The sequence below is a fragment of the Armigeres subalbatus genome, chromosome 3 (genome assembly GCF_024139115.2).
Source record: "Armigeres subalbatus isolate Guangzhou_Male chromosome 3, GZ_Asu_2, whole genome shotgun sequence".
Lineage (NCBI taxonomy): Eukaryota > Metazoa > Arthropoda > Insecta > Diptera > Culicidae > Armigeres > Armigeres subalbatus.
The window spans coordinates 349,271,184-349,298,887 of record NC_085141.1 but is presented as its reverse complement, the minus strand read 5'-3'; the positions used below and the strand labels follow the sequence as shown (position 1 = coordinate 349,298,887).

General features: G+C 34.4%; 1 protein-coding gene across 4 annotated transcripts in view; it reads right to left on the bottom strand.

Annotated features, from left to right (window-relative positions):
- Positions 1-27,704, bottom strand: part of LOC134226009 (single-stranded DNA-binding protein 3) — a 196,968-nt gene that overhangs the window by 24,146 nt on the left and 145,118 nt on the right. For 2 of the 4 annotated variants that reach the window (XM_062706520.1, XM_062706518.1), the window contains exons 6-10: positions 17,091-17,222; positions 15,830-15,928; positions 2,314-2,397; positions 2,161-2,209; positions 1,153-1,182 (exon numbers count right to left, since the gene is read on the bottom strand). In XM_062706520.1, the coding sequence (XP_062562504.1) occupies positions 1,153-1,182; positions 2,161-2,209; positions 2,314-2,397; positions 15,830-15,928; positions 17,091-17,222 (394 nt within the window). The remainder of the gene's footprint in view (positions 1-1,152; positions 1,183-2,160; positions 2,210-2,313; positions 2,398-15,829; positions 15,929-17,090; positions 17,223-27,704) is intronic. The other 2 variants (XM_062706519.1, XM_062706521.1) reach the window with 2 other exon arrangements.

Sequence of the window (27,704 nt, the reverse complement as noted above, 5' to 3'; positions counted from 1 at the left end):
TTTTCTGGAGGAACTTTCGAAGGAATGCCTGGAGAAGTTTACGTAGGCATTTCCATGGGAATCCCTTGAGAAATGGACGAAGGAATTCCTGACGGAGTTATCTAAATTATCCCTGGAGATAATTCCTGAAGTAGAAGATTCTGGAAGATTTTTTTGAACTAATTCTTGTAAAAAAATCCAAAAGAATTCTTGGTAGGAAAATCTAATGAAATTAGCGAATTTCAAGTTTTATCCAGAAATCCCTTCGAAACTTATGTCAGATATTCCTTCAGATATGTCGAAATCCCTTCGAAATTTATGTCAGAATTCCTTGTAAAATTACTTCAAAAATTCTTTCGGAAGCTTTCCCAGATTTTATGCATTCTAGCGTGTAAACTCGACTTTTGAGGAAAATATTCAATTTGGTCGTTCACAAGCATCATTTTAGTGGTTGCATTGCTTTACTTTAACAATGCTGTTATTCCCAGAATGTGTGACAACCTTTGAGTTATATTGACGGATAGAAAGTATTCGGCAAACAACTCATTACAAAAAAAGAAGAATATTTTTCAAGAACATACAATAAATGCTTCTAGCCTATCTACTTTATAAACAATTTAAAAATTTCCTGTGACAAATATTCAATTTTGAATGGAGAGTAAGCTTTGCTGCCATCCGTCAAGTTAAAGTCATGCGATATCCTCCAACATATTTGTGTCAGAATAAAAAAAAATCAGCTTAAAAATGGGTTTTAAACATTTGGCTACTTTATACAAAAACATCATCACAACCGTCGAGAATTATAATCGTTTCAAAAATACATTTATGATGTTAGTAAACATTGGATGGAATCAAAACTCAAGCCGGGAAGCAAATAAGGACAAAAAACCATAAATAATAATTGTCATATAATGACAGAGAGTAAGAACAATGGACACTGCATTCATACACCTAAAACTGGAACCAACAACGTAAAGGGTTTGAAAATAGGTAAAACACAGAGGTAAAAAACAACAAAACTAAAACAAGAATGATAAACACAAAATGACTTAAAATAAGACTAAAAAAAGGAACGAGACAGAGAGAAAGTAATAGAGAGAGAGTGATAGAGAATGTGTGTTTGTGTATGCATAGGAATTGAGTAGCAGACAAGCGCGACATTAATTTGCCTACCTTGCCATGCTACAAAGTCTCCAGCTTCACCTGAACAGAGAACAAAGAACAGAAAAGAGAATATTTATATATTGGTGGGTTTTCATTAATTAAGTGGAAAACTCTTGCTCGATTTTCGTTTGGTTTTAGATAGAGGGGGGTTTTTCTAACGTTATCCGTTTGGAGCGTTTCAACTGATAACACGCGCGCGCGCGAGCTGGGAACTGTTTATCAATCATCGAACAAAGGTAGGAATATGCGGGGTCGTGAGAGAAACTAAACTCACTAAACTAGAACTAAAATGTAATAACCGAAATAAGGGAGAGGAAAGGGGGGTGCTGCTCGATAATTCACGAACTTTAGTTTCAATTCAAAACACAATTTTGATAAAAATCGACACATTTTCTCCAAAAGAAGTATGTTCGTGTAGAACGGAGACGAGTTTCTAGAGTCAAATCGTTAAGGGGCGAAGCAATTAACTTAGTTGAAGAAAGGCATGAAGTGAAAAATATACCAAAAAGTTAATAAAAAATCATACTGTTAGAGAATCTACTGCAAATCAGAAAGTCCAGAGATGATTTTGATGAAAATGTAAACTGCCAAATTAAATCGGTCAAATGGTGAGAAAATGTTACTGAAATAAAAGCTCTCGTTTGCTGTGAGAGACGTGATGAAACGTTTTATTCTACGCTACTTCGCAGGGATTATTTCATCTCACAAACTAAGGAGCGTTGAGGAATTTTGAAGGCGGAAGAACGAGAAACTATTTTGTTAGCGTTTGAGCTAAATTAAAAAGAAAAAAAATGGCGGGACTTCCAAATCTTGTGTGAAATGAAAATCCAAGTTTAAAATTAAAAGAAAAACTCAATACCAAACAACCAAATCTAGTAGTACAGTACTCGCTCTACTAAAAGGCATTAAAGGGGTGCTGTGGGTGTGAGAGATTACTTTATTCAATATTCGGAACTAAATATCATGAACAACTGGGAGAAAAAGGAAAGGTGCTGCGCACCTCCTAGGAACACTCACCTTGCCGCGTGGGATCCATACTATTTGGCATCATGGGTTGTCCGGGGGGCTAAAATGGCAGCAACACATTTATGGAATTAATTGAAAATTCGGATTGGCTGGAGCAAATGGGATTAAACTATATCACACATCGGTCATGTCATGTCAACTTACACCATTGAAATCGTTTCCAATTCCTTGCGGCATTCGGACTCCGGGTCGGGGACCAGGTGGGTACCGGGGACCTCCCATGAATGGCTGCAAATAGACAAATCGATAACGAGCAAAACGTTATTGCGATGAACCAATTCGGAGCGGAACCTAATGTTAGTACAAATGGTTACAACGTGTCGGAGGCGCCTTAGTAAATATGATTGATTCCACGGTAAATAATGGAGGGATGCAATTTGCGGCAAGGCAGTTAGGGAAGCGATTCTCATTTGCTGAATGCACTTTCGTCGATTGCATGCTGCGAAATGTGGTAACCGTGCGGTAATGATGCATTGTTTTTGAAGAGACGGCAATGGGGTTCAACAAATTATTGCGAGAACTATTATTATTATGATTTAAATTTATTTAAAAAAATCTAATCAATTAACGCACACAACTTGTTTTTGATGAACATATCTAATATGTACTGACAAAATGTGAGCCTTTAGAAAACTATTTGAAAACAAGACCAACATTTGAAAAGGGCGTAACAGCCAACGTTTATTCTTTCCTATTTCTCGTCTACATACATAGATGTACACATAGACAAAGAACTAACAAGAATAAATTTTGGCTGTTACGTTCTCCCCAAATATCGGTCTAGAAAAAGGATATTTTTTCTGAATTTACATTAGATTTTTTTTTAGTTCACACGGAAAATTGTAAAAAAAAATAACTGGGGAAATTCTTCCGAATTCGCAGGAAATTCTTTTAACCTACATCGGAATAGCTATTCCTCACTTGCGCTGACATCGAGACTGGTGCCGGTTTGTTCAAGAATAGAGCGGTTCCAGTAGGGGAACTGGGGGTAGGACGCTCACGTTAAGGAAAATGCCATTTTTATCAATGAAAACCACCATTTCAGCCAGTTTTCATCAGCGCATACTAAAGAACAGCATATCTGCGACTGATTACCGATGACAGATATCTAATTGTACATTTTATTGCACAGAAATTTGATTTTTAAAAAGCATCCGAAAAATATTGATTTTGAAACCATGCGGGGTGAGATGCGCCAGTGGATGGGTTAAAACGCGCATGTGTTTATCGTATTGATTTTCATTTTAATTGCCTACATTAAGGCAATTAACCGAATATTTCAGCTGTTTCGGTCATACGAAATGAGCATGGGCGTACTGCCCCACACCGACCTCAGAAGTTTGAAGGCCCATCAAATCGTTTTAAGACCAATTTTGACGACGATTTCGTGTGGAACATAAAGAACACGAGTAAGCAGCATGGCTCATGGCTCAATTTTCAATTTACCAATGAATAACAGCGATAGAAAGACTAAATTTCACCGAGCTAGAATTGCATCAAAACACGCAAAAATCATTTTTTCGAGTTTTTCATGTGTAACTAGAGAAAAATCATGAAATATATGTATCCAATGGCAATATTTTTCATTGATTCATCGTATAGACTATTTAAAATAATCACAATCGGGATATTTAACCTTATTCAGGCATTTTAACCCCTATGGGCGTGTTACCCCCACTTCCCCTAGTCCATGATGGCAGACAATGAAATATGTATCGAAAACCGTCGGATTCGTTTAGCATGATCGGGATTAGTTTCTGTGACCGATACCGGGATCTGAAACACATCTCCGTCAACTCTGGAGGGTTGAAGAGTGCACCAAAGTCTATTGGAAAAAGTACGTTTAATGATTGTCGAAAGCATGCTTCCCGAGATAATTACGAACGTTATGTGTCTCTTGAACGTATGTTCAAAAGTCTTGTGAATGCATGTTATTGGCACCATTTAGTTGATAGCCTTTCGCGCGAAACCTCGACGTCATCACTCTGGACCGTCAAAAGAACATTCGTATTCGTAAAAAAATGAGTCCTGATTCCGTCTAAGTTCTTGCACGACATAACCTCAGATCGACACGAAATGGAGGCCACTTTTTCGAAGGTTGATTTCTCACTTGGTTTCCTCTCATTTAATAATACTGCCTCAAAAATGGATAGAATCAAATTAAACTTGCTTAGAAAACTTCTAGAAGTCGTAAAAAGACGCATACTGCTTTTTTAAACCAATTCGTGGACAGCTACATTGTCCCGAATGAGTGGAGTCAAGTGGGAGTGATCGCCATTGAAGAACCGATAGTCCTACGTCTGATCATAATTCTTACCGTATTCGTAATTCGTATAATTCTCAATCGGCGCCACAAATGAGTTGAATCAAATGACTTTCTGTCAATTTATTCGGATTTTGCAGAGGCAATAGGCAATCATACAGACCTTAAAGAGAACAAACGGCTTCAGTTTTCTTGTGGACCCAAAGGATGCTTTTGACTCACCTTGCCCACGGTATACCGTGACCTTGCCTTGACGTCCTTTCAAACAAACGAGTGTGGGCTTCAACCAATATTTTTTATTTATTTTTGTTTTATCGGAAAAACATTTGAGTTGTTCTCATGGAAACTCAGAAACTTCAAGAGTTAGTTACAGGAGTCTCTCCAAGCGCTCAAGATAAACCTATTTTTTATAATTTTGTATGTTAGAGGCATCCATGGATGTCTTGTGGAAATATGTTCTTTCAAATAACTTATGACGTCGTTGTCTCCTTCACAGGAACAAAGACGGACGATCTGGAAGCACCGCATTGCAAGATACTTTAGACAATTATTGTCAACTTGGGCTATTCAGTTTGGTATCGAATTATCTCCGGAGAACACTGTCTCCTTCTGTTCTCCGTTCTGTTTCGACTCGAAAGACTGCTGGAGAATAGACAAGAGACATGTATCTGCGTCACAGATGTCAACAACAAATCAACTTCATGTGTACAGTTATGTGACCATGACAGGGAGCATTGTCGTACTTTAAATTTTGATTTTAGAAATTTTATCTCCATATTTTAAGATTTTCAGAATTTTTTGTTTGATTTTTATTTTTCAAATAGTTTAATTTTATTATCTAATTTGAAGTTTTTGTGATTTTCATTTCATTTTTTGCAATATTGAAAACGACAGTTGAAAGATTTTGATTTTTTTGTGAATTTTGAAATATTGAAAATTAATTAAATTTTTCATTTTTTTATCCCTTGGATCTTTCTTAGAATTTTTGCAAATGTTCAAAAATTCTAAAATCTTTATTTTTTTCAAAAATATTGAATATTTAAAACTTTAAAATTTAGTTAGTTTTTATAACTGTTAGAACTTATAAAATTTCTAAATTATTTCAACTCTAAAATTTAAAGTTTTTAGGAATTATAATATTCCATTTTTTTAAATTTTGTGGTTTCAAAATGTGTGTTTCCAAATTTAATTTTTTTTTTGAGAACTTTATTTTTTTTAATATTGTGCACATCTAATATTTTTTTAAATTTATAAGTTTTAAATTTCAAAACTTTTGATCATTTTGGCGTTTTTATATTTCATAAAAATCATAAAGATGGATTTTTTAAAAATAACTTCTTAAATTTAAAAAAACTTCTAGAATTTAAAATTGAAATTATTGATTAAGATAAAATTATTGATCGAGAATACCAAAAAAAAATTAGAATGTTATTACAGAAGTTTAAAAACAAAGATTTTAACAAAAAATTTGATTTCTTTAAATTTAAAAATTTAAAAATTTTATATTTTTAACATTCATTTTTTGTAGTTCAAATAAAAAATCATTTAACATTTTTCATTTTTTTTTGGGGAAATTTAACTGATTTTAAAAATTTTCCTTATTTTGAAAATTTTCAAATTAAAAATATTAATTGTTGACACTTCAGAAATATTCAAAATTTTGAATAATTTTCTAAAAAGTTTGAGAATTTGTGATATATTTTAAAATTTTAAAATTTTAATAATAATTGAAATTTTTAGATCTGTAGATCTTTTTTTCAATATTTGTTATTTTTGTGACTTTTTATATTGTACAATATTCAACAGTTGATAGATTTTGAAATTGTTGTGAAGTTTTAATATTGAATTATTTAAACCTTTTATTTTTTTGTGTGAATTCAACAAAGATTGAATTTTTGGGGAATTTTTTACTATCTGGAAACTACTGATTTTTTATTTTTTAAATTTCTCTAATTTGAAAAAAAAATCAAATATTTTTTTTTAATTTTTGACATTTCGAAAATATTCAAAATTTCAAAACAAAACTTTGAATAGATTTCTAAAAAATCCAAATTTGCTAAATATTTCAAATATTTATAAATATTAAAAAACAATTATGTCTCCCCTCGGATTTTTTTACACAACAATAATATTTTATGGGGGCAACAAAAAAAATTCGGTAAATTTTGAGGATATTGAAAGCATTCTTCAACGAATCGGAGGAGTATTTAGATGTTTTGCCTTTCTCGTATACTAAGTATTCGTAAAGGCTATATAATCGCTCCAAAAACAAACTTTTTATAGAAGACCCGGAGACCCATAGTGTTATATACCGATCTACTCAGCTCGACGAATTAAGGTGATGTCTGTGTGTCTGTGCGCACCCACCCAAAAAAAATGTCACTCATTTTTTAGGCACTTATCCTTAACCGATTTACTCGCAATAAGTTGCATTCGACGCAGGACACTCTGCCATTGTTTCCTATTGAAAATTGGTCAGATCGGACTATGGGCTCGGAAGTTATGGCCAAAATACCACTCTTTTTACAGAAAAGTTGAGTAAAAAAATGTCACTCATTTTTCAGGCACTTATCCTTAACCGATTTACTCGCAACAAGTTGCATTCGACGCAGGACACTCTGCCATTATTTCCTATTGAAAATTGGTCAGATCGGACTATGGGCTCGGAAGTTATGGCCAAAATACCACTTTTTTTACAGAAAAGTTGAGTAAAAAAATGTCACTCATTTTTCAGGCACATATCCTTAACCAATTTACTCACAACAAGTTGCATTCGACGCAGGATACTCTACTATTGTTTCCTATTGAAAATTGGCCAGATCGGACTATGGGCTCAAGAGTAATGGCCAAAATACTATTTTTATAATGCACGAGAAAGGCACCATTACCGCTAAGTGGATTAATCAGGGGTTTTTTTTCAATATTTATTTTTTATTTGTCTCCCTCTCTCCCTTGAGCTTTCGAAAACCAATAGAACATATATTTTATTAAATATTTGTAACGGCCAAATCAAAATTTGAATTCTGAAAAATATTGTATACATGTACAAATGTAATTAAAATAAAATTTAATTTTTTTTCAAATTTTTTTAAATTATACGTTATCAAAAAAAAATATTTAAAAATTTAAATTATTTTTGTGAGAACTGAGAATTTTTTTCAAATATTGTCCACATCTAATATTTTTTGAAATTTATAAGTTTCAAATTTCAAAACTTTCGATAGTTTTGGAGTTTTTTCATATATTATAAAATTTATGGAGATGGATTTTTTTAAATAATTTCTTAAATCAAAAAAAAAATTGAAGTATTTTAAAATTGAAATTATTGATTTTTTAATTTGAGAATACCGAAAAATTTAGAATGTTATTACAGAAATTTACAACAAAGATTTTTACAACAAATAAAAAATGAAGCAAGAAATTTTAGATTTGTTCTACATTTTTATATTTCCAAAATAAATCATTTAATCTTTTGTCCTTTTTTTTTGGGAATTTAATAAAAAATGAATTTTAGGGATTTTTTTCTATCTGGAAACCACTGAATAAAAAAAAAATCCCTAATTCTGAAAATTTTTAAATTAAAAAATATTAATTGTTGACAGTTAAAAAATATTCAAAATTTTTAAACAAAATTTTGAATAATTTTCTTGAAAAAAATTGGAATTTGTGATGTATTTCAAAATTTTATAAATTTAATAATAGTTGGAATATTTATATTTGTAGACCTTTTTTTCCAATATTTATTATTTTTGTGACTTTTCATATTGTACAATATTTAACAGTTGATAGATTTTGAAATTGTTGTGAAGTTAAAAATATTGAAAATTCATTAAATTTAGTGGTGTCGCGTAACCTCACTTTTTACCAGTGCACTGACCCAAAAAATGAAAATTTTGATATTTTGACAGCCCAGAGCCTAATCAGATCCCAATCAAAATCTAGTTATTCTAAGGATTTCTGCACACCAATTCCTTGAATTTAAAACCAGTGCACAGGATTGAGATTAAGGAAACGTCACTGATTAAACCTTTAAATCATTTAAACCTTTTTTTATTTTGATTTTTTTGAGAATTCAACAAAGATTGAATATTTGGGGAATTGTTTACTATCTGGAAACCTCTGATTTTTTTTTACCAATTTCCAAAATTTGAATAAAAAATAATAATTGAAAAAAATATTAAAAATTTCAAAACAAAACTTTGAATAATTTTCAAAAAAAAATACAAATTTGTGAAATATTTCAAAAAATTATGAATTTAAAAATAAGACTGATACACTGCCGTCATACGCATATTTGTCCCATGTTTGCTGGGATTTCCTATATACATGGGACAATTATGCGTAGAACGGCAGTACAGGTATTAAAAAACAAATATGTCTTTCCACGGATTTTTTTTGCACAAAAATAATATTTAGAGGGGGAACAAAAAAAAATCGAAGAATTTTGAGGATCTTGAAAACATTCTTCAATGAATCGGAGAGCAGTATTAAGATGTTTTCATTTCATTTCCCCTTGAGATTAGTACGACATATATTTAATTAAATATTTGTAACGGTCAAATCGAAATTTGAATTTTGAAAATTATTGTGTACATGTACATATGTAACTAAATTTAAATTTATAACTTTCAAAATTTTGGAAATTTGTATTTTTTTCTTTATTTCTAGAATAAAAAAAATGAAAATATTGACTTTTTTCAAAATTCAGATTACAAAAATATTTGGAATGTTATCCCAGAAATTTTAAATTATTTTAATCAAAATAAAAAATAAAAAAATAATTCCGAGTTTTGGGAAGCTTTTCATATTTCTTATGTTAAACGTTTACAGGATTTTTTTTTTTCAATTTTTGGGAATTTTAAAAAGATTGAAATTTTTGGAAATATTATTTTTACTATCTAAAAACTTTTGATTTTTAAATTTTTCATTTTTTTTTTATTTTGGATTTTTTTTTTAATTTTCTATATTTCCAAACTAAATTTTGAAGAATTTTCAAAAAAGTCAATTTTGTGAAATATTCTAAAAATTTTTGAATGTAAAAATAATTGAATTTTTTATATCTCTGAATCGATTTTTTAAAATACAGTATTGACACGATTTTGTCTAATTCAGATTTGGTTACGTTTTTTACCCGATTTTATCACGTTTTCGACCCGATTTTGTCACTACAATTTTTTTTTTAATTTTAGTTGTCCTTTTATTGTTCTAAAAATAAAACCGAAACAACAATGATTTCCATAAGATAACTTTCACCGCCTGTGGTTTATTATGAATCAATTAAGATTGTTTTGTTTTTAAATTGGAAATGTTCAAAATTTAGATTTATTTATAATTTTGTTTTCTAACATACAGGCCGGACTCGATTATTCGGAGGCTCGATTAACCGTAGAAAATAACTCGATTATCCGGAGTAATATGTTTACCCATCTAACAAAAATTGAAATATTATCTTTGTGTATCCGTGAAGTATCCAATATGTGCAAGACATGATAGTGGCTTTCTCGCTTTCGTAAGGCAGCATCCATAAATTATGTAACGCTAAGAGGGGGGAGCGGGGTTCGCCCGAAGTGTGACAATCCATACAAAAATTTGCAATGATTCATACAAAAAGTGTGACATAGAGGGAGGGGGGTTGAAAATGGCCAATTTTTGCGTTACGTAATTAATGGATCTCCCCTAAGGGACTGTTCACAAATTACGTAACGCTTTAGGGGAAATAAGGAAGTCAGACCAAGCGTTACGATCCACACAAAAAATCCTTCCGTAAGTTACGAGAGTGAGGGTGGGGTATCAACATTATCAAATTCAACGTTACGGATTTTGTGAAAGAACCCTAAGGGAACGGAAATCAAGAACATTCATAATTGGTCATTTTATGAATTTCAATTCAAATCACCGATATTTTTTTAAGCATTCGTATGTACATTCTGAGTACAGCATTGACATTGTGATTCATGCCACCAAATGGTCCTTCGGAATATCCGGAATGGATTCATTCACAAATAACGTAACGCTTAATTTGAAGATTTTGGACCTCCATTCTCCCCCTCGTAACGCTTTTTATATGGAAAGTTTAATTGGTTTGTATGAATCGTAACGCACGGCCTAACCCCTTCCCTCTCCCTTCAGCGTTACGTAATTTGTGAACAGCCTCAATATTTATATGAAAAATAATTATTTCACCAACGGTGGTCCATGTATTGAACACCAGTTCTATATTCATGGTAACAAAAAATGGCGCTGAAAAATCCTTGTGTTTAGGGAACATCCGTAAATTACGTAACGCTTAGAGGGGGAAGGGTTTTTTTCTGAAGTGTGACAATCCATACAATTTTTTTAGATACCTCATACCTCGGTGTCCAAGGTGATCCATACACAATGTCATGCTCAGAATGTCGGGCAATAACCCGGTGAAAATGGTTCCTGATAGGGATCCGCAGCGGACAAGAAGGCGAGGTGCGCAAAGAGTAAGGTGGATCGATTTGAGGTCCCTCTATTTTCTAGGTCCCCTAAATTCCGATATTAGAATGTAAAATGGTGCTATGCGATGAAATTAATTATTTTTTATCTATTTCATGAATGTTCCTGAATTTTCGGAAGGCCCCGACATGTATAAGCCATAACATCAACTGCATCTGAAAAATCTTGGTGCTTTACGATAAAATTTAGAAGTTTTCTTTTTGTTTTTTGGGTTCCTCCACACGGTGGTTCCTCCACACGGTTGCGTTCCAACAGTTTATGGCAATCCCATTGAAACTCTAGAGGATTTCTCGTGAAAAAGTTATTTTTCTTGAAAATTCCATACAATTATTCGTTGAAAAATCAAAAAAGCTTTTTGTAAAACTAAGAACTAAGAACAGAATTTCCTTTGAATACCGTTGAAATTCTGAGTAAATTTCCTTAAAAATTTGGAAGATCTTTTTGTAGAATTTAAAAAAAAGGATTCTGGCCGAAAAAGACGTTTACTCCGACAGCTCATTTGTTAAAAAGTGGCGTTTGGCCGAACGGGTCGACATTTTTCGCCATATAATCCGATAAGCCGAATAACATTTTCGAACAATTTGTGCTTCCTGCTAAACTATCGTTTCGGTCAAATGGAATTTTCGACGACAAGGCCTATTCGACAAAACGACCTGTTCGAGCATATGGCTTTTCTAGGCAAATGACGAGTTTGGTTGTACCGTCAAACCGTTTTCCACATGATAATCGTATCTAACAAATGGAATTCGGCTAGATAGCTTTCGGCTTAACGTATTATTCTGCAAAGTATTCGGTCAAATGACTTTCCACTGAATGATTTTCAACCAAACGACCCTTCTTTTTTTGAAAAAAAAAAAAAGTCAAAGCGTGCATGCCCGGTGCCAGAGGCAAACTTCTAAAAAAAATCTGGTGAAAATTTCAAAGAAATTCCGGTGAAAACTTTAGAGCATTTCCTGTTGAAAATTCGAAAAACTTGTAAGAATCTCCTGGGACAGTTCATTAGATTTTTCCGGCGAAATAAAAAGATTCTCCCGTTAATGTCTTAAAAATAATTACGTTACGAACGTACAAAATAAATCGCCAAGCCATCACCGACCAAAATTATGACAAACGCCGCCGCCGACGATTTTCGGATCGGCGCTGACCTCTAACGGTAGTCAGAACCCATGAACGGACCAACGGGATATTTTATTAGATTTTATATAACTAGAATGAAGATTATTTGAGCAAAAGTTAAATTTTCAGCGACAACAAAAAATGGCTCGATTATCCGGATTTCAACACTCCGGATAACCGAGTCCAGCCTGTATTGGAATTCTTTTTTTTTCAATTCTAGTTTTTTTTTATTTTTGAAGTTCTCAAAAGTTGTGAATTTTCTACAATTTGATAAAAATATTTTTAATTTTTTTTCATTCATGTTTTGGTTTTTTTTTTAATTTGATTAAAATCGAAATTTCTGAAATAGAAAGAAAGAAAGTTTTGGATACCATAAGGCCGATACAAATAGTTTAAGAAACAATTTTGTCTCCCCCTCCTCGGATTTTTTTTTTCCGAAAAATAATATTTTGAGGGAGCAACAAAAAAAAATTCGGTCAATTTTGAGGATTTCTAAAACATTCTTTAACAAATCTGAGGAGTTTTTAGATTTTTTCATTTCAATATTTTTCTTTATTATCCCCTTAACCCCCCCCCCCCTCCGACCTTCCGGAGACCAGTATGACATATTTTTCATTAAATATTTGTTACGGCCCAATTATATTTTTTTCATTTTAAATTGTTAAATGTTTGAATTTTGAATCTTTCATTGTTTTTTTTTATTTATAATTTTAAGCTCCTGCTTTTTTTTTGTTTATGACATTTTTGATTTTTTTGTTAATATTTAGTTGTTTTTTCCATTTTTTCAATTGAAGAATTCTCAAAATTGTTTTAAATCTCTTAACACCTTAGTTTTTAATTATTTTGTGCTTATAATTTCCAATTTTATTAAAAAATTTATAGTTGTTGAATCTTCAAAATTCTTAAAAGTTTCAAATATTGAAATTCATATTTTTTCAAAATTTCTGCAGTTTTTTTTTTAAATATGTTTTTATTTCAAAATCTAAACGTATTTAAAATTTTTGTAATTTAAAAAAATATTTTTTAAATACAGTATTGATCCAATTTTGTCTTACCCCCGATTTTATTACGTTTTCGACCTGATTTTAACTCATTCCGATTTTATCCCGTTTTCGACCCCCCGATTGGTCCTTTATTTTATTTTTGTATATAATACCGCAAAAAAACAATGATGTTCATGAAATAACATTTTTGCCGCCTGTGGTTTATTATGAATCATTCCTGAGAAATTGTCAATAATTTTATAAACTTTTTTGACAAGAAATTATAGGTTCCGATCACGTATTTAACCTTTCCAAGGCATATTAATGAAACAAATTGAAACATTGAAAATAAACTAAAAATCGATGTTATCACATTCCCGATTTTATCACCCCAAAATTAACCAGGGAGTGATAAAATCGGGATACTACTGTATTTAAATTTTTTAACATATTAAATTTTTGAAATTTTGTGGTCTTTTTAAAACTTTCAAAGCCATTAACATTTTTGAAATTTTTTTTTTTCGGTCATCGAATACGGTAATTTTTGTTTCTTATCCTCTAGAAATCACATAAAACTCGAACGTATTCAATACCATTCTCACCTAATCGTGTTAGGTTGCCCCATACCCGCAAATTTCCTAAAACTTATTGTATGAGTAAAAGAAAAAGTTTCGAGGTACAGACCCCATTCGATTTTGGCAACACGTTCGGAACATTTGCCAAAATCGAATGTTTTTTGCCTTTCTCGTACAACTAAGTTGTACCGAAAGGCTATCATTTCACTCCGAAAACGAACTTTTTATAGAAGCCTCTGAGACCCATAATATTATATACCAATCGACTCAGCTCGACGAGCTGAGCACATGTCTGTCTGTCTGTCCGTGTGTATGTATGTGTGTATGTGTGTGTATATGTGTGTGCACAAAAGCTATAAAAAACATTAGACAACTTTTCGTATAGTAATCTTTAACCGATTTTCTCGCAACAAGTTTCATTCGACAGGGGATAAAGCCTTGTTGATCACTATTGAATTTTACAACGATCGGTCATTGCATTTGAAAGTCATGAAGAAAATGGTACATCGGACCATATAAACTCCATGTAAGATTGGTGTCTTAACTAAATGGAGAAAGGCACCACCAACGCTAGGTGGATTAATCTAAATTCTTCACATTTCTTTACTTATTGTGACCTTAGATATACTGTGCCCATTTTTTAAGCGGAATTAGATTTTTTAAGATTTTTCGTGGAAAATTTGTTTACGCGTTTTTTTACGAGTTTTTTTACGTCGGTTTCGGGCTCTAACCACTTTTTTTTGCTCAATTTTTTAAATCTTAGTGTTATTTCCGAAATATTTTTTACGATTTTTTTTACGTCGGTTCAGGTCTCTAGCCATTTTTTTACGAACATTATGAGATTTACGCGGTTTCGAATGTTGCTAAAATTGAATGGCTTTGATGTCTTTGTTGTCAAAATCGAATGGGGTCTGTACCTGCAAGAATGCTTTTTTATCACAATGCCTCGTAGAACTGTCAACTATCGTTCAGGTTCCTCATACGGTGTGAAGTTTCAAACCCATTGATAATGGATAATTTCGAGAAGCTAATCGAACGAAAGTTCCTATTTAAATTTATGACACTGGTACATAAGCCTAAAGATTGGCCCATTTCGAATGTTTATCTTTGTAATTACTTGATAAACCTTTACAGTTCTACTGTAGTTTTTATCTGACTAAAATACCAGAAGAAGAGATTCGTAGTCCAGATACTCTCTTTTATCTGATCAATACTTCATTTTCGCGGATCATTTCAGCTTTCTTGAGGCTATTTGTTCAATGAGGCCGGTACAGCACCAACCGTATTTTCGGAGTGAAACATGATCCACATTGAGTGCTCTATCGAATCGCTTTACACTTTCACTTCGGTATGGGTCCCTTCACATTGCTCGAACTAGGGTAATGAGAGAGCGGACTCACTTGCCAAGGTGAATGAAGGTGGTATGTACCCCTACCGAATAGGGCTCGAAGGTTGTAATCGATGCGGTTTTGGGATGGGCTATCAAGACATCAATCATTAGACATTAGAGATGTGATGGGAAAGACTACACTCCACGGCCCTTGTACACATTTTTTAAAAGCACATCAATGCCATTGTTTAATCCCCAGTTCTCCCTTTCGCACCTTGATCTCACCCACTTTGCTCGGTAGAAAAGTTTTGTGATCCCCTTGGAAAGCTTTGTGAATTCATATTGGAAACTCATTCGAATTTCACGAAAAATTCTATTGAAACGAAATTTTTAAAACTTTATCAAACTTTTTTTTGCAAACATTGAATAATATAAATATGTACAATATACCAGTTAGCAGGTTACCACACTTTTCAACAAACAATCGGCTAGAAAGTACATAAATCAGACCACAAAACATAACAACAGCCATGGCAGTTACACTTATTACGACACTGAAACATTTATGCATATTAATTTACTCTTACAAAATGTAGGTTAGTATTAGCTTATGTATGAATAATGATTAGTGACGTGAGTATGATTATGATAGAATATGATTAGGGTTTTTTTGCTCGTTTTTAATTTTTGAACGATATTGCGATTATTCTGTTTCGCGCATATCTCCGTTGGATCAGCTTCAAATCTCATGTGAAACTATATCAAACTGGAACTCGAAATAAAATCTGGTTAAAACTAGGGTTGAGTTAGAGTCGAAACCAAGAAAAATCAAGTTTATTGTTTAATGCAGAAATAAAAAAATACAATAGAGAGAGTAAGAAAGATAGGAAAACGAGCGGAGCACAATACTAACCTGGCTGCCCATCATCTGTCCATGCGAGTTTGGTGGTTGTGGGTGTGGGGACTGCCCACTACTAGGATGTGAAGGTTGTGATGGCCTAATTGAGGAATTCTGCAAACAAATAATCCAGGTATGAAACAGAAACGGAAAACGGACTGGCGATGCTGTGGTTTCCAATTATAAACCAAATAAAAATCAAAATAAATCTAAAACTGGAAATTATACTGAACTAAAATTATTGGGGGAACGTCTAGCAAAAGGGGGGTGGGGGCCAATTAGTATCTAGAATCGGTTCACCATCCATCTTCATTCGGTGGTTTACGTCGTTATGGAATTGTTTATCTCGCTGTTATCAATAGATTATACGATTTCTGCCTTACGATTTCAAGACCAATCTACAATCATCTTCTATCAAATGTTTATGTGTTTGTAATGCACAGTGCTTGCTTAGAAATCCATCATCAACATCGTCACCAAAATCATTACGAAGTATATTTCATGTCCATTGTAAATGAATTTCCAATGCTTGAATTTCGATAATGGTGACAATATTGTTTATGATTTCTGGAGCCTTGCTCTTTGTTTATTGAAAAACAGCATACGATTAAAAACAACACAGACAATAGTGTAAGGGACGTGTCACTTTCTATTTTGCCACATAAATGTATCGTTCAATATCTGAAACAAAAATTTTGCAAACATCTAACAGAACATTTAATTAGGAAAGGCACATTCAAACATTTTGAACAACAACTTTGAAAGAGATTGACATACGTATAGAAAAGGTGAAAATATTGATTATACAAGGCAAGAGCAAAACGGGAATGATGAGAACCGCAAATACGTCCTAACAAAATTGATGATTAAAATGTTTTTTTTATTAACTGACGTATGTATGGTGTACGATGTTTATGACATAGATGAATGTTTTCCTTTGTGAAATTTGTAGTTAGCAAACCGAAACAAGGATGATAAACTGTATTTTTTACAAAGAAATTAAAAATTATTTAGAAACACACAAAAGTATGAATGTAATGAACCCAAAACAACAATAAAGAAATGAGCTCATGTGATAATAGGGACAAAGTTTGAGTTTTGTTTTTTGTTTTGTACACTTAAGGGAGCAGAAGTAACCAGAATGAACAATGAACGGAAACAAACACGAACGAGATATACAAATGTACGATAGAGATGAGAAAAAAAAAATTAAAATTATGTGACCACATACATTGAACATAGAAAACGGCATACAACCCATACGCTGGAGACTTACCGGGAAGAAACCGGCTGGCGCCATCGGGCCGCCTGGCATGCCCTCGTTTGGTGGTAACTGTCCCAGCGGACTCGGCGCTGGACCGGCATTGTGTGCTATTCCGTTCACTCCGTAGCCTGAACTCACGAAACCCTGGAATTGGGAAGGGAAAAAAAGATCGAAGATGATTGATGAGTGTGATGGACGAACATTAAAAGTTAGAAATTCGTAAGAGGCGTCTATATCGGGTGAAATACAATTAACTAGTCTTGTCTGGCTTAACGAAAACAATCTCTAGACTGAGAAAAGTGTTGATTGGATGCATATTTTGCTCCTATTCGGGTGTGCCGCCACTGAGATCGGTTATTAGATCTATAGCAGCTTTCCCCGTATCTTCAGTGTAAAAGTGCATGTTGAATGACTACATAACTAAATTGAGAAGCAATGCATATCGGTTTCGACACAGTATTTGTTTTGTTTTCCCAAAAGCATTATTAAACGGTCCTTCACAGAGAGCAATCTTATTGAAGGTGCGCCCCTTATCAATAAGAAGTTAATTCTTCCATGAGAAAACAGACCAGTAATATTGTGATTCTGCAATGCACCCGAGCCACATCCTTCGTTCGCTTCTACAATATCACCAGGAATAAGTTCTATTTCGAGCGAAAGAATTGGTACAGTAATAAAAAATTCCGTGTGTTCCTCTCACTACACTTATTCACCAGTTTATGAAGAGTAATTACATATTTAAATACTTAACTCAATTTTTCTAGCAACCAGTTCAGCCTAGAACGATGAGTACCAGGTTTTTAAACTTTTTTTAAATTCATTCCGATGCGTACAGTTTAGCCTCAAACGGACGGAATTCATGGTTTACAACCATCTCCAGGGGAAAGGTAATTTAGTTGTACTTCAGAAACTACTTTTGTTAGCGAGGACTAAATACGATGAATCCTTACTTACCAAAACTTATTGCGCTTGTTCGAAAAAAAATGGATTAATTTCGGTTAGGTATATCTTAGACATTAATTCACTACGTAAAAGTGATCTACCCAGCGTCACGGGGTTGATTGGATGCATATGACAATGTAATATTTTCACTGCATTTATCAAAAAATGGAATTTTGCAGACGAATTTTTACAGAATTGTCGTATAATATTCAGGAAGTTCCTAAAAGTGTTCCTGTGAGTAATCTATTAAGAAATTTCTGCCAGAGGCGTCGCATCCACATTTTTGTCACCAACATTTAAATTTTCGATAGATTTCTTGTGTTTCTAACCCAAACATATTTTGGACTAGCAGACCCGACGAACTTCGTTTCGCCTAAAATTAATTTATTCTCTGATTAGATCTCAGGGTTATGGAGAAATTGGTCTTTCATTTGTATGGGAGTCCCCCTTTCCAAAGCGGGAGGGTCTCAAACCATCTTAACAACCATCGGAAAACCTTTGCATACAAATTTTCACGCCGATCGGTTCAGTAGTTTCCGAGTCTATAAGGTTCCGACAGACAGAAATTCATTCCATTTTCATTTTCTATATATGTATATAGATTATGCGCATGTTTTGTACAAATTTGACGATTGGATACATAAACGGAATTTATGCACGAATTTCTTATGGGCAGCATGTGCTGTGAGACAACCAAAATGCTGCGATGGAGGCGCATTATATTTTACTCTACGATACCGAATTCATCTTGAGAATCTTTAAAAACAAAAAAAAAACACGAATAAATAATTGCGATAAAACTGGCAGTGAAATTACGGTGAAGTTCCAACATGCCAGCTTACAAGTAAACAATATTGTTTCGAAAATCCCATGGCAAATTAGTACATACAGGGTAAAAATTCCGATAGTCGTGGGTGTTCCTGTAGTTGCGGTAGTGTTGTTTTTACATAATCTACGTATTTAACGCAGCAACCCATATAGTCTATCAATTTGTTTACCTGTCATTACACGAAATACAGGAAAACAGGTTGAGAATTGCATCAAAATTGGTAAAGTATCACTAAAATACCTTTTCCTTTTCTCTGCTTTGCACCAATAGTTGCGGTAGTGTTCCTATAGTTGCGAGTCCCATATGAAAACAATGGGATTCGCAACTATAGGAACACGAATTAAAAAATACCGCAACTATTGGAACACTGCACCAATAATTGGAGGTACCATTTTAGGTAACAATGATGGATGCTGCTGCCATTAGGACCCCTTTCGGATCAAATATAATTAATAAACTTCCATGTGCACCCTTGAGGTAAGTGAAATGAAGTATAGGCTTGGTGTGAACCAATAAATAGTGGTAGAACGTGCTTAGTTCCTCCACTATTGGGTCTTTTAACCTACACCCGATTCTGTTTTTACATGGATTTTTTGCAAAGTTGCTCCATTTTGAATGATTCGTCGAGAAATCATAAAACTTTTTTTACACGGATTTTCAAATTATGAACTGAAAACTTTTTTTGCACGGAACGCATCCCCGTGTAAAAAAAGAATCGAGTGTATTATTATTTGAGAGTACAAAAGCGAAAAACAAAGTGGAAATTTCTAAAAAAAAACCCAAATCAATCCACCTAACGTTGGTGGTACCTTTCTCGCGCATTAAAAAAATAAGAAAAACACATAAGAGAGGTCTAAATAGCACTTCATGGGGATAGATTTTACTTTTTCCATCAATTCATATGCATTTGCGGTCATTTAAATGCATTGGGGACCCTTGGCAAAAAACAATGTTTTTTCAATAACTCAATAACAACTAGACCGCAATCCGCGTCGACTGCAACTTGTTGCAAGCAAATCGAATAATGCTAAGTACCAAAAAGTGTGTCTCACATTTTTGTACACACACACACACACATATATACATACACACATACAGACATCACCTCAATTCGTCGAGCTGAGTCGATTGGTATATAACACTATGGGTCTCCGAGCCTTCTATCAAAAGTTCGGTTTTGGAGTGATCCTATAGCCTTTACGTATACTTTGTATACGAGAAAGGCAAAAATGTTTTTGACTTTTGGCTAGGGTTTAGGCTGAAATACTCCCCAGTGCGTTGTTCAATGGCAGGCACGGATTGTGCAGTGCACGGAGTGTGTAGTGCACTATCACGACAATTCGGTGGAGCGTGCGTGACCGGAGTAAAATCGAAAGAGAAGAGAGCCGTTGGTAAAGCATTTCTGCTCTCTCAAATCTTTCCATGACGAAAGTTCCGCTTTACATTAACACTGCGGTGTAAAAGCGCTATTTATATTTGCTGATCAATGAGATGAGATGAGATGAGATATCAAATGCGCTAATGATATTCGACAATCAAGTATCCGACAGTATATGAAGTATCCACAGAATTAGGAAATATGAAACGGGTAAACACTTTGAAAGAAATTTTCTGAAGATTTTCTATATTAAATCCAATACATTTATGTAGGACCCTAAATAATTTTCGAAAATTATTGAATATAGGAAGTAATTTGAAAGGTATTTTGAAAAATGATGAAAAACGAGAAGATAAGGTAATACAATTCGTGAAAAAACTAGACTTAGTTAAACTTTTGTAAGAAACTGTATTGGATTGTTAAATAAAAGCAGACGTGAATGACCGTTAAAACGTCAAAAAAAAAATTCCATTACGTTTGTTTAGTGAGCTATCCGTATACCATATGAACAACTAAAGGGGTGGACGGGTATGAGGAATGTCCATGGTTCAAACAAATTTATGAAAAAAAAAATGTATGAACAAATGTCCACGCTGAAAGAGGGGAGTATCTCAAACTGTTGGACACCTGTGCTGTAATAAATATTAACCAAAGGAATAAATTAAAAATGAGATAATAATTATTTGATTTGATAATGAAGAGAAGTACAGGCTAAGAGGTATATGACATGCTAATTACAAGTTTGAGTCACCGAATCATTAATATATTTTCATTTTATGGTAACAATTGAGGCTACGTTTCATTTAACAAAATAACTCAAATTGAAATTAAAAGTCACAGTTTAATAATTTTTGAATAGATAGATAGATGAATTATTTGTCATTTTGAAAAGCATAACGTTTATCTCGATGGAATTTTTTTATTTTACGAAAATGGGACGTGCCCGAAAAGCAGACAGACGAAACACAAAGGTTCAAGAGACGCGCTGGTAAATATTTCTCTCGAAATATTTAAATTTCATTAAACAGTGCACAGGTTGAAGAATTGATCACGCGGCGTCTCTGATTTCTGCAGATAATTCTGCTTAATAAGAAACCAATCCATGATTTGTTGGTAAGTAGCGTTTTAAGACACAATTATTCATTCTATATTGTGCTCTTGAATAAATCGACAAATCACAAATCAGAAAAAAAAATGTGTTCACGATGCTCATGTGTTGCATTTATAGTTTTCGACCTCTAAATTCGACTGGTTACTGGTGTTTTTCGTTTGATTGGGAAAATTCTGAGATCATTTGGTCACAAAATAGGAAAAGCAACATCCCTATAACGGCGTTAAAGTCATATAAGTTTAAATACTAAGTTATTACGATATCTGAGTATCCCCGTGATTACAAAAATGGGTATCCCAGGGAAACGATGGGTAAGGATCTTAAAAATTGTTCAGTAGCATATAGCATAAAAGCATATGGAGACGCATGGTACATTTGAGAGATGATTCATCTTGTGACTAAGCTTTGTATGCAAATTTCATTACATCCGTTTTATTAAACAAATGAACAAATGCGCAAGCATTCGTATGGAACTTGTATTAAGGGAAACCTATTGATACTATTAACATATTGATACTATTACCTTATTCTCAAGGTAACCCAACCCCGAATTCATCATCAATTCGCTTGCGTCCAACATTCGAAAGTTCAGCTACAATATGGTGCGAAATTGGACAATGCAGCGAAGGTACGATTACTCTTGAATTTCGAGCTTCCGGAACACCCCGGAAAGAATTTGAAGGATTTGCTCAGCATTCGTATTTCAATTTTCAGCAAGCTCTATCAATTCATCCAATTGAATAATTTTATGACGTATGCTGGAAAAGTTAACAACAAAGATTTTGAGCTGAATAAACTAACCGCCCATCGGTTGAAGAGTTTGGTGTTTATCTGCGGACTTCGATTTTCGAGCATGATCATGAGCATGATTGACCGCCCACGGTTGCTACTCCGTTATTGCCAGGTCAGCTGTAATTACACAGAGAACCAACAGATGAAGTTTGGGACTAACATCATCTTCAATGTGTAAGAACTGGTGACCCAAAAATAAGCAATACCAGCGCCGGCCGTGTCCGAATGCAGGTCAATTAGGGAATAGGTAGGAAATTGTTGACGTGATACTCGTTTTGATAGAAGCCGACGAGTCATCTGCACTTCCACGAGAGATCACTGGGATGTTGGATATATGGGGTAGGGAGTGTGACAAGGTTCGTTTTGGTAAACGGCATGCCGTGTATAGCGTGTAGTTTGATCGATGAAAACAATACTAATTTCTTTAAAGGCCGCACAAAGCAGAACAAATTTTCGGTGATCGGCTGATCGTTCTGCTTACCGCACAAAGCAGAATAAAACTATGATGACCGGCCGATCGTTCTGCTTACTGGAGAAAACATGTCTAGACGCGATTTAAACTTTTACTTTCTAATTAGTTTACACAAACGCACGAAGCAGAACAGATTTTCGGTTACCGGCCGATCATTCTGCTTACCGCACAGAGCAGAACAAAATTTCAATGACCGGCCGATCGTTCTGCTTACTGAAGAAAACACGTCTGGACCAATGCAATGCAAAACACGAACAAATCTGCACTGCACTGATTGTTTCACTTTCCAGTTTACTCGCCCACACAGCAGAATAAGATATTTTGATAACCATGTGACCGTACTGCGTCCGACACAAAATACGAACACACTTGCACTCTTTACGATTTATCAACTTATATTTATGCTGTGGATTATCCCACGACGAAAAAAAAAATCGAAAAAAAAAGTGTAGCAACGCAAGGGTAAACAATAAATCACTCAAAGTTAGCGATTGTTCATTTAAATTTTAACTGTAGTACTAAATTATTTCTTCAATTCAATTCTTCGACATATCATATGTTGCTTATATCTTTTAGATATAAACTCTTATCAGCCGACTGTCAAAAGATGAAATACTAATATCTATTTTATGAACAGTTTTTTTTAAATGCTTATGATTCATTAGGCCAATAGAAGAAATGATAATTAGTTCTAGACAATGTATTTACACTAGAAACTCTGAAGTTCCGTTTATTCTGTTGGGATGGATTATTTATGTATCACTTTCTGCTCAGTAAGCAAACGGATTCCTCAAGAATCATTTATTTAATTTTATTCAACACTTGACTAAGTTTTATCTCGCGTTTCCGTTTCTCTGATCGTACACTAACGACATAAGCCAAAAGTGGCCTGCCCCTTAGACAATGCGTCAAAACCAACATTGTTAAACATTTTTTCAATAAGAAATAAATAAAGTTGCAAATGGTATTCCCGGAAAGGTCCTATTCCCGGCACAGTCGCGAATACTAAAAATTGAAAAATTGTTTTGCCAAAACTCTATATTAAAAACTATCGAAATAACTATCTGGAGCTATTACACTACTTTTTTATTTTCAATTTTTACCGCACTTTATTAAATAGCCAGCCTGTCGACATGTTAGCATAGCATAGCATAGAACCCTTGCACAAATCGTAGATGGAGTTGCAGAGATAAACATATCCACGGTCATTATAGATTTTGCCACAATCTACAATTAAGTGGACCCGATTTTCTCCACACACCTGGCCACGTCCTTACAAGTGTTTTCATTTTATAATTGTCCTATCATCTGCTTAAGAAAGCGCTCGGAACCGAAACAGCTTTCACATATGAAGGAGATAAACAAAAGGCAAATATATATACATATATATATATATATATATATATATATATATATATATATATATATATATATACATATTATATGAGTAATTTCAAATTATATAATAGATATAATGAATATGTAAGATACAGTTATTAAAGTGAACACATTTTTAGATATATTAACTAATGAATATGTATAGAATCACAATCGGAAGTAGGAAAGAATCGGAGCTGATGTTGAACTTATGAATTTGTGTAAAAACAGAAAGATAGCCTAACGAATGGATGGAAGACATCCACAGCTACACTTGAAGAGATAGCGAAGAAGAAAGTGAAATAATATTGGCTTGATCTCACCAAATGTGAATCGATCTCCATTGAATACTACTGTCATCTTTCTCCTTAGCGGAACAGAAGGTGTCGAAAGCCGAGCATCTAGCGGGACCTTCTATTAACGCTGTAGCACTAGCATTTTGTAGAAATCCGGTACTGAACAAGATCTGCTATCGTGTGCTTAGATGACAGACAATTAAGGCTTCAAATTGAATACTTCTGAAGTTAACTTGGTGTTGTGGGCTATCGTGCAATATCAGGGCTTGATCAATACTTCGAACTAGTCTTCATGATGTCATCACCGAGCGTCAAGGTAAAGCGAGATTCATCTGACCTAGTTTTAATCCGCCATCTATGAACACTGGTTCAGGACTGGTTGTGACTAAATTTGGAATAAACATAAAATCAGCATTAACATCATGTCAGAATAAAAGTGGTATAAAACGGTTTAGGTAATAGATTGACAAAACTAAAGCCAATCCTTAGAGTCCCAGGCTCATTATTGATTTTTTTTTCGGGAAAGTTTGTTCACCAAATAATTTCTGCCTTTTAATACTTAAGCATGTCGGTACAACAATGAATCCGGAAACATGAGCATCAAATCTTGAAAATCCGAAAGTCTCCTACAAATTTAGCTGGCCAGCATGCGAACAAGGTTTTAGCATCGGGTATTTCATAATCACAGACGCAAACAGAAGTCCTTCGAAATAGATTTTTCGAAAAAAAATTGAATCCTCTCTGCGGACTTCGATTTTCGAAGGACATAGAAACCTTCTTCTTCTTCTTCTTATTGACATTACATCCCCCACTGGGACATTGCCGCCTCACTGCTCAGTGTTCATCCAGCACTTACACAGTTATTAACCACGAGGTTTCTAAGCCAAGTTACTATTTTTGCATTCGTATGCAAGTGTTCATATGCACGATGATCCTGGATCAAATGGTCCACAGCATAATCGAGGAGGAACAACATTCAATTTTCACTGCTCCCTTCAAGCGTATGAAGCAGTATGGCTTCATCCTACGTGAACAAAAGTGCAAACTTCTACAACGGCAACTCAAGTATATTGCACACATCGTTGATCGGTCGGTATACTGCTGAAATAGAATCCATCTCGAGATGCATCCTCCCAGTGACATTTATAGTTTCTTGGAGCAGTAAATTTCTACAAGTTTGTTCCGGAAATGCATCACTCAAAAAGGACGCAAGGAGATTCAAAAATGTGGTTCAGTTCTTCCAGCTCCTTACGATCACAATCAGTTATTGTAGCCTAAATAATACACCAATCGATTGACACAGTGGGCTCAGATGATTTTGTGTTACGATTTTGATATCCACTATGTGTCAATGTATATGTGCGGGGCCCTCCTTAGCCGTGCGGTAAGACGCGGCTACAAAGCAAGACCATGCTGAGGGTTCGATTCCCGGTGCCGGTCTAGGCAATTTTCGCATTGGAAATTGTCTCGACTTCCCTGGGTATAAAAGTATCATCGTGCTGGCCTCATGATATACGAATGCAAAAATGGTAACCTGGCTTAGAAACCTCGCATTTAATAACTATGGAAGTGCTTAGTGAACACTAAGCTGCGTGGCGGCTCTGTCCCAGTATGGCGATATAATGCCAATAAGAAGAAGAAGAAGATGTGTCTATTATCCATATTGGCAATGCCGATATGCTAACACGTCTAAGCAGAAATTATTAGAGGCCGGACCAAGATTTTACAAGTTCCACTTCAAGAAGCTATCGCTGTCGAACAACTGGGTGCGTGTTGCTATACTGGAGTGCCCTGTGCTCCTGCTAGTGACCAAATACATCAAGAATAGTTGATCTTCAAAAGCACCAAAGAAACCGTCAACACGGATGTGCAACCATTCTTCGCTCATTAGAAGGTAAATGCTGTGTCATGCTATCAAATCTACTGGTGATTCCAGAAACTGTCCGCAAATGTAACCTTGAGCAACTCAGCAGATGAATGGAGAGAATTAAAGTTCTTTTATGCAGTCACGTCTATTGACCAAGGATCGATGGTGGCATTACTGATAATGTCTTCAAGCGGTGCGATAGTTGGCAATCGTGATCATCCGCGACATCCGCACAGCTTGCTTGAAAACGCTTCCATGTAGGTAGATGTGGCTGGTCCTGGGTCAACGGTCTACATTTTCTGGTGGCTCGATAGCACTATTCGTTTGCTAAGCTCAGCAACTGCCATCAATTTCTTGGATAACTTATTTTTGCCTGTCTTGGAATTCCAACTAAAACGATACGAAATTTTCATCAGCACAGTTGCAGATTTCCCTTTACGACCAATAGTCAAACGGGCAAGCCGAACACTTCGATGATACTTTGAAAACAACGTTACTAAAGATCCATAAGGAAAAGACGTCTTCGGATCACTCTAGATCTTTCTTCAAGCCTTTCTTCAAGATCAACCTCAAGCTGCGGACTGGAAGGTAAAATACCATCCCAGATGATGCTTGAAAAACGGAACGTTCGATGAATCAACGTTCACATGCCAATCAAGTCAATCAGAAATACGGAGCATCTTCTTATTGCGACGAATTGATTCCAAAAGTGCTGAATGGCATTTTAGTTCACGAGATGTAAACCTTTTGGAGTATTTTGTGTGGTCATACAAGCTGTTGAGGATAAACGGACATAACCGAGCATTTTTGACCCAGTTCAAATCCGTAGTTCTACGTGCATTCCACTTGCGACAGTTTTGAAAAATGTTTGAAGTTGTTCGCAAAGGTTGAAGGTGGTATCATTCCGAAACACATGTCCGTGCTGTATTAACTTCCAATAACACTGATGTCACATAATCGAAGTTTAAATTTGTATGAAAATATATTGCATACAAGATACAATGAGTGTTGCCTGACCCTTAAATGAATCTTGAGCCCGATGTGACATCTGAAGAGAAATATCAGACTGACGAAGACATGCAAGCCGAGATGGAAATCCTGAATGAATCTACCTGAAGTTAAAGCACCAGATCCAATACAATCACCACTTGAGATTAGTGTATATGACAAAAATTCATTAAAAAGAAATTTGTAACTCAGGAATGCATCGAGTTTGATCAATATAAAATTAGTGATACTGACGCAAAAATGTCTAAGGAAGCGAATAAGAATGGTTTCGAGGGCCGCACGAATGAGTATCATGCCAGTTTTACCAAGTTTAGAATTTTAACCTAATTTTTACCGCAATTTATTTAGTCCCTTCGTTTCAATACTATGTAGCAAGCATCAAGCAATAAATCTTTTTGCTAACGGTAAAAAGTATGGAGAATCGACATATTTTAACCTAGAAAATCTTATAATGAACATTTTGCCATGATTCTCTATTTTGGTGAAAAAAAAAACAAAAAAAAAATAATCTGTCTCTCGGGTTTTGCAGAAATCGCTCTCAATAGATAACGAAC